This window comes from Myotis davidii, unplaced genomic scaffold, assembly GCF_000327345.1.
Source record: "Myotis davidii unplaced genomic scaffold, ASM32734v1 scaffold37, whole genome shotgun sequence".
NCBI lineage: Eukaryota > Metazoa > Chordata > Mammalia > Chiroptera > Vespertilionidae > Myotis > Myotis davidii.
Genome location: NW_006289395.1, coordinates 3,892,507 through 3,900,188, shown reverse-complemented (window position 1 = coordinate 3,900,188; position 7,682 = coordinate 3,892,507). Strand labels below are relative to the sequence as shown.

At 48.4% G+C, this 7,682-nt stretch overlaps 1 protein-coding gene across 1 annotated transcript in view; it reads right to left on the bottom strand.

The window, feature by feature from the left end:
• Window positions 1-7,682, bottom strand: part of LOC102760149 (dynein heavy chain 9, axonemal) — a 194,745-nt gene that overhangs the window by 163,572 nt on the left and 23,491 nt on the right. The window contains exons 9-10 of the mRNA XM_015562544.1: window positions 6,544-6,694; window positions 3,702-3,816 (exon numbers count right to left, since the gene is read on the bottom strand). Of these exons, the coding sequence (XP_015418030.1) occupies window positions 3,702-3,816; window positions 6,544-6,694 (266 nt within the window). The remainder of the gene's footprint in view (window positions 1-3,701; window positions 3,817-6,543; window positions 6,695-7,682) is intronic.

Sequence of the window (7,682 nt, the reverse complement as noted above, 5' to 3'; positions counted from 1 at the left end):
AGAGGAGAGAGAGTGGGGCACACGGAGGAGAGAGACTGGGGCACACGGAGGAGAGAGACTGGGGAACGTGGAGGAGAGAGTTTGGGGCACACGGAGGAGAGAATCTGGGGCACATGAAGGAGAGAGACTGGGGCACACAGAGGGGAGAGTCCCCACGCTGGGACCTGCCGCCGTCCCCTGGAAGGTTTGAGATGTCACAGGAGTAGGTGTTGTGAAACTCCCTGTAGATTCGACTTCATTTCATGGTGAGGAATAAAAAACATCCTATCTAATAATAGACAAACTTGGTAATTAAATGTACCTTCCCTACCATCGCCATTAGCTGATCAGCACAATATGCAAATTAACCACCAACAAAGATGGCGGCTAATTTGCATAGTGCAGGCAGGGTGGGACCCCAGGAGCCGCCATCCAGGCCCCTGTGTGCAACCCCAGGAGACACCGGAAAGCCAGGCCACAGGCTAGGTGGCCCCCCAGGACCCAGGAGCCACCTTGCCTGCCGCCTGTGATCATGATCGTGATCGTAAAGCCGGGCTCTCCAGCTGGAGCAAGGAGCAAAGACTGAAGGTTCCAGCCACAGCAAAGACTGTGTCCAGAGTGAAGATGGAAGGCGGTGGCCAGAGTGAAGGTCTGGGTCCTGGGTGCCAGAGGAAAACTGGTGCTGGCAGCCAGGGGAAAGGCCTATTGCACAAATCTTTGTGCAATGGGTCTCTAGTTTGTAATAACCAATAAATATATATTACAGGGCACAGTGCAGTTTTGAATTCATTTTTAAAACAAGTGAAACTTTCCATGGGATTGTTGAGGGCAGTGGGTTGCCATTCAGATCCCCTCTCGGGACCAGGTACTCCCATGGCCCCTCCCACCCCTCAACTTCCCTCTGGCTGGGAGTTTTGGCTGTTGGTGAGGCAAGGCTGCCTCACTCTGTGGGAACACCCTCAGCTAAGGGAGCCACCTCTCCGACATCCCACACCCATCATGTAGTTCATGTGGGGGCACAAAGTCCTGTAACCTGCAGGGCCAGAGTCCCCCCCAGAGGATCTGCTGAGGCCTCCTTGCAACTATATCCCTACTCAATTTTCTCTCTGCCCATCCCCCCTCCTTGCACATGTAAATCCTGCACATGCACGTCAGCAACTGCTCCAGGGAACAGGACCTGTGACAGTCCCACAGTCCACAGTCCTGGCAGCAGCCTTCTCCATTCATTCATCTTCTCCCTCCCACTTGGGGGGTGTGTTTGAGAAGATGGGGGCTCAGCTTGCTCTGGGCCAAACCTGCCATGGTTGAGGGGTTCCTGGGAAGTGCTCTGGGCTGGGAGTTCGGAGACCCAGACTTCCATGTCTCCCCCAGCCCCTAGTTCTGCAGGCATCTCCTCACTCCAGCTGTCCATCAGCAACATAAAGAGCCCAGGCCAGAGCAGAGGCCACCTGGGTGTGACCCACAAGGCAGATCTGACCCCCGGCACGCGTGCTTGCTCTGTGAGGAGTGTGAGAGAAATAGGACTGCCTGCTAATTTTGAAGTTGGGTGCTTCACATGAAAACCTCGGTTTGCAGCTTCTCTAGAGCAGGCGGGAGATTCCCCACGTGTCCTGTCTTTCTGCTTGGCTACGCTGGGCATGGGGAGGCCCCTTAGATGCCATCCTGGGTGCTTGACATCATCTTCTTTCCTCTGAAAGCAGTTAGTTTCCCAGTTTTAGTCTAAGGTGTACATAGCGACTTACATGCACTGTGAAATGACTACTGCAATTAGTTTAGTAAACATCCATCATCTCATATGAATGCAAAAAAAGGAAGGATTGGTGTTTTCTTTGTGATGAGAACTTTTAGGATCTGCCCACTTAAGAGCTTTCAAGTGCACCACGCACACTGTTAGCTACGGCGCCAAGCTGCACATCACCCTGTGGCTGCTTCCTCTTACAGCCAGAAGTCTCTCCCTTTGGAAAACCTGCACCCATCCCCCACCCTCCACTCATGCCTCTGATGGCCAGATAACCACAAATGTTATCTCTTTTTCTTAAGCTCTGTTTCCAGATTCTACATATCAGTGAGATCATCAGTATTTGTCTTTCTCCGTCTGACTTATTTCACTTAGCACAATGCCCTCCAGCTCCATCCATGTTGCAAATGGCTGGCTCTCCTTCTTCCTTATGGCTGAATAATATTCTATTATTTTGCTTATGCCACATTTTGTTTATCCATTCATCCACCAATGAACCCTCAGGCTCTTGTAAAGAATGCTGCAGTGAACATGGGGGCACAGACATCTTTTCGACATGATGGTTTCATTTCCTGTGGGTGTATGCCCAGAAGTGGGATTGATAGTTCTATTCCTAATTTCTTGAGGAACCTCCATACGGTTTTCCATGGTGGCTGCACCAATTCACAATTCCACCAACAGATCTCAAGACCGTTCCTTTTCTCCACATCCTCACCAACACTTGTTATTTCCTATCTTTTTGATGACAGCCATCCTAACAGGTGTGGGGTGATCTCTCCTGGTTCTGATTTGCATTTTCCTGATGATTAATGATGTTGAGACTTTTCCATGTCTGGCCACCTAGGCGAGATGGTCTCTAAGGCCCTTTATAGCTCAAAAAACCTGTGATGTTGGTGCCCAGATTTCAGTTCCTTTGTTCCTGTTGTGTTTGCCAAGTGCTTTTCATACGTCCAATCTTCAGAAAGCGGGGTCAGAGGAAGACTGCCCTTCCCTAGGATCCTGAACACGGTATCGCCAACAGCTCTTCTCTCACTCCCAGCAGCTCACATGCCTCTAACTAGCTCGGCTTCCAGAATCAGCTGCGAGGCAGGCCAGTGGTTTCCATATCTGGTCACCGCAGAATCACCAGGGAGCTCTCAGAGGAAGCAAATCCACAGGCACTACCCAGCCCCAAGATTCAGACCAGTCGGTGAGGGGCGAGGTTGGGGCCTGCATTTTAACAAGCACTGGGGCGTTCTGACAGATGAGGTCCTTACACCACACTTCATTCTCTTCCAGCGGCCTCAGTAGTCAAGAGACATGTGTCAGAGGGAGACACGTGGGCGCACTCCACAGAGCTCCAAATCCCTGACTCACTTTCCTCCAGAAATGAATCTCCTGGGGCAAAAGGAGCCAGCCTCTTGTCCATCCAGCCTCATTTAACACCAGGGGTCCCAGTAGTCAGCTCAAATGTATCTGTCTTGTTACTGCTTGGCCAATATCTGGTTGTTATGGACTGAATGTGTGTATTCCCTCCCCCATATTCACATGTTGAAGCCGAATTCCCCAATGTAATGGTATTAGGAGGGACTTTTAGGTGATTAGGTCACAAGTGTGGAGCCCCTATGAATGGGGTTAGTGCCCTTTAAGACTCCACGGAGCTTCCTTGCTCCTTCTGCCATGTGAGGATGCAGCGAGAAGACGGCTGTCTATGAACCAAAGAGAGGGCTCTTACTAGACACCAAATCTGCCAGCACCGTGATCTTGGACTTCCCAGGCTCCAGAACTGTGAGGAGTTAATTTCTAATGTTGATAAGCCATCTAATCTATAGCATCCTGTTATAGCAGCCCAAATAGACTAAGACATTGGTCAGATGCTGAACATGGAAAGAAACATGGATAATTTTCATGCCTTGCGTAAGTGAGATGCATTAATGCAACAGTCAAAATCCAGAGCAGGAGCAGAGGCCTAAGGCAAACCCCCATCCAGGAGGAAGGTACTCACGGGTGTGTGATGCGCCTGAAGTTGGCGAAGGGACCCTGGATGCGCTGCCTCAGCTCCTGGGCCCAGCGGAGACCCCCGGCCACTGAGGGCATATTCTTGTGCACCGGGGAGAAGCCTGGAGACACAGCACAGCCAGACTGAGTTAGGCCTGACTTCCAGCCCCTCTGCCCAGGAACACCCTGCCAGCTAGTCCACATGCTGAAGTCACCCTGTGCTCACGGGAGATGGGAGTTACTGGAGGCCACTATGCTCGCCTAAGGAGTAAGAGTGGCCTTGGGGAGAGCATGGGACAGGGTCAGAAGACAGGGGTCACTCCCAGCTCTGCTACTCACTGGCTTTCTAACTTCACATCAGTGACTTTCAACCTGGCTACACATCTGCATCATGTGGGGGTCTTCAAAAAGACTGACACCTGGTTCTGCATTCAATTGGTTTGGGCGGGGCCCCGTCATTTGTATTTTGTGAAAGCTCTCCAGAGGATTCTAACTGTACAGTCAGGGTTGAGGAACTCTGCCTTAACAGACAATTAAATCTCTCTGGGCCTCAGTTTTTCCCTTGGTAAAATGGCTTATGTGCGAATTCAATAAGGTTATGACTGAGCCAGGCCATGCGGATGACGAAGTGCTTGACCAGGGTTAGCAGCGCCTGACACCCTTACTTTACTCCATGCAGTGTGTCAGTTTGCTTATCTGAGTTGTTGAGATTTCAGTCATGAGATTTTGTTTTTAAAAAATTAGTGTCCTCAACCAAAGGACTTATATGCATACATAATAGAATAAACAATGGACACAGACACTGGGATGGTGGGGGCTTGCCCGGGATGGGAGTGGCTGGCGGGGGGATCAATTGGGGAAAAAGGAAACATATGTAAAACTTTAGACAATAAAAATCAAAATCAGGAAAAAAAAATTAGTGTCCAGCTTTCTTAGTAAAATGGGAAGATCTGGCAAATACCAGCCTCCACATCTACCCAGCAGCTGGGGCTGAGCAGTGGTGTCTTCCTTTCATCGTCATGCACTCCACTACTTTCCTCCTGTCTCATGCGAGCACAGACCTATGGTCCACAGCATTCTAGACACCACCAAGTGGCCCTCACCCTGACACAGTCCTCTCCTCATTCAGTGTGGGTGGGAACTGCAAATAGGATAAAATATCATTCCTGTGATGAGATGTTTCATGGCAACAAGGAGCAGATCCTGGGTGGGCTGACTTACTCAGACGAGCCACACACAGACACAGAGTTTTCTCTGGTTGGTGGCAGAGGGGGATAAGGGAGCTGAAGGGTGAGGAGAAGTCAGTGTGCTGGATGATGGAGGCAGCCCCTAGCCTTCCCGCATGGCAGGATAGGGCGTGCCCCCAGTGACAGCCAACAAGGAATAGAGACCTCAGGCAGATAGTCAGTCACCAGGTACTGGATCCTACCAACAAAAATGAGCTCAGAAGCGGATTTCCCCACCACTCCCGAGCCTCCAGATGAGAAGTCAGCCCAGCTGGCACCTCGATTTCAGCCTCGTGATACTCTGAGTGGGAAACCAAGGCAATCAGGCCAGGCTGCTGGCCTACAGAACTCTGAGCTAAAAGATGGGCGCTGGCAGGCCTCTGAGGCTGCGCTAATTTGTTATGCAGCAAGAGAAAACGAGTGTGGCCTCCTAAGGTATTTGAGATTTCAAATTCTGTATGTGACCAGATGTCATGAGGACGGCCCACATGAAGGTGAGGCCAGCAGGTCTTGGGGAATGACTTCCTAAATGGACACAATTCTAAATGACCTCAGTATGAAACCTGTTTATAGACATGCTGGTCTTGCCACTCTGTAACTTAAAACCTGTGGAAAATTTCCTATTACCTGAACACGGGGTTCCAGATTCCTTAGGGTGGCACTCAGAGGCCTTCACAGTCTGGCCCCGGACTCTGTTTGCCCACAGGAAGGTCCACCTGGTACCTAGCAATACTCTCCTCTCGTTTCTCTGGAGACCTTTGCTTCTTCTTGCTTCCCCTCTCTCACCTTTCATGGCTCAAAGCCCTCTTCTCCACAAACTCCCCCCGGATATCCCAGCCACCGTGTATCTTGTTTTGTTACAGTTCTTTATAACTCGAGTCAGGGACTACTTATATTCTGCTAGGTAACTGCTCCTACCTGGTGTGTCCCTTAAAGAACCAGGCCATGGCCATGTGGACTACGAAGTGCTTGACCAGAGTTAGCAAAGATTGGACATTCTTACTTTACTTATTTTGGTATGAATTGCTTTACCCCTTACCCTGGTTTCCCTCTGCATCTCGTGCCCATACATGTGTCCGGCATTTAGCAAAGACTCGAGATATGTTTGTGAAGTTGAATTGAACTTGTGTTTGACTTTCAAACAGGTAAGACAGGGCATCTAAGAATTGCAATAAAAACGGAGACATCACACTGTGGTTGGTACCGCCCATGTCAGGCTCCTGCTGGTTCCTTCCTCCAGGAGTATGGTTGCTATGGCATTGGAAGGATCAGGAAAGGAAAATAAAAGTCTACCGTGGAATTGAGACATGTTGAAGATTAATCACTGTGGCAACATTGACCAGGGGTCAACCCAGCTATTCGGCTAAGGTCTCAGCTGCCCACAGGCTGTCAAGGCTTCACTGCTCTGAGCCACCCTGCCCACCTCAGCCCCGGATACAGGGAAATGTACAGCTCAGTGGACTCTACAATCAGCCAAATTCTCTGGATTATCTACAAGCTGTCCTTGCTTTTATTGGAGAATGACATAGATCCATAGTAGACATTCAACATATACAAGAGGATTGAGTTTCACCCCTCCCAGCAGTAGAGCTCCCCCATCCAAATCCCTGGCAACCAGCCTACCAAGTTCTGCCTCCTCCTGGACACGCTGACTGTAGATTGTCCTTACTGTATCCAATTCTTTGTTAAACATCTGGAGGAGCATCAGGTACTTAGCAGATGCATCTTGTGCTACCAGTGGTCTTTCGAGGAGGTTGCCTGCTATGTCTAGCAGCTGCAGGAGAGATGGAGAAAGAAGAGGAGAAAGTCACAGATTCAATATTTCCAAGGTTACATAAGTCTTCTTTCCTGGCCTTTCTTTCATATGCCTAGCAATGTAAGAAGGTCAAACAATTGTTATTATGCTACTGGATCAATAGTTATTAGTAGGTGGATATTCATCGACTGCCTTCTAAAGGAGGATTCCTGTCTGCTAAGTTATCTATTGGACCTTTGTGGGATGTAAGAATCTGGATAAAGGGTAAAATAAAGAGAAAACTTAAATTTGTCAGAAAGGTTAAGCTGATCTATATTAAAAACACTATTTAAAAAAAGACCTAGCCCTGGCCAGTGTTCTCAATGGTTGGAGCACCAGCCCCCCTGCACACCAAAGGGTTGCAGGTTTGATTCCCGGATCTGTTGGGAAGCATGCAGGAGGCAACCAACTGACGTGTGTCTCTCTCACATCGATGTTTCTTTCTCTCTCTCTCCCCCTCTCCCTTCCACTCTCTCCAAAAAAATCAATGGAAAAAATGGGTGAGGATTAACAAAAAATAATAATAATAAAATTTTTAAAAGACCTAAAACAGAGAAGGAGGTTGAAGATAGAGAAGGAAAAGAAGAAGCTAAATAGGTTAGGTGTTGAGAATTTGGAAGGCTAAAATTTGAGAGGAGCAAGAAAAAATTCTCAGAGAGACTAATTTCTGAGATCAGTTCAAATGCTTGAAGAGAGAAATCCTAATAGTTTTTCTATGTGAGTTATGGAATGCCAGGTATTTATTAGAGGTTGTACATTTTATAACCTCTAAAATAAGATTTATGTAACAGATACATACCTATATGTAAATAGATAGATATAGATAGGTAGATTCAATGGCTAATGAGGCCTGGCAATTTGGGTTACCCAATATTCCAGAATAGCGTGGATTCTAGTCTATGCTTGGACATTTTCAGGGACTGGAAACTTAACCACTTCTTAAGGAAGTCCATTCCATCTTTAAATG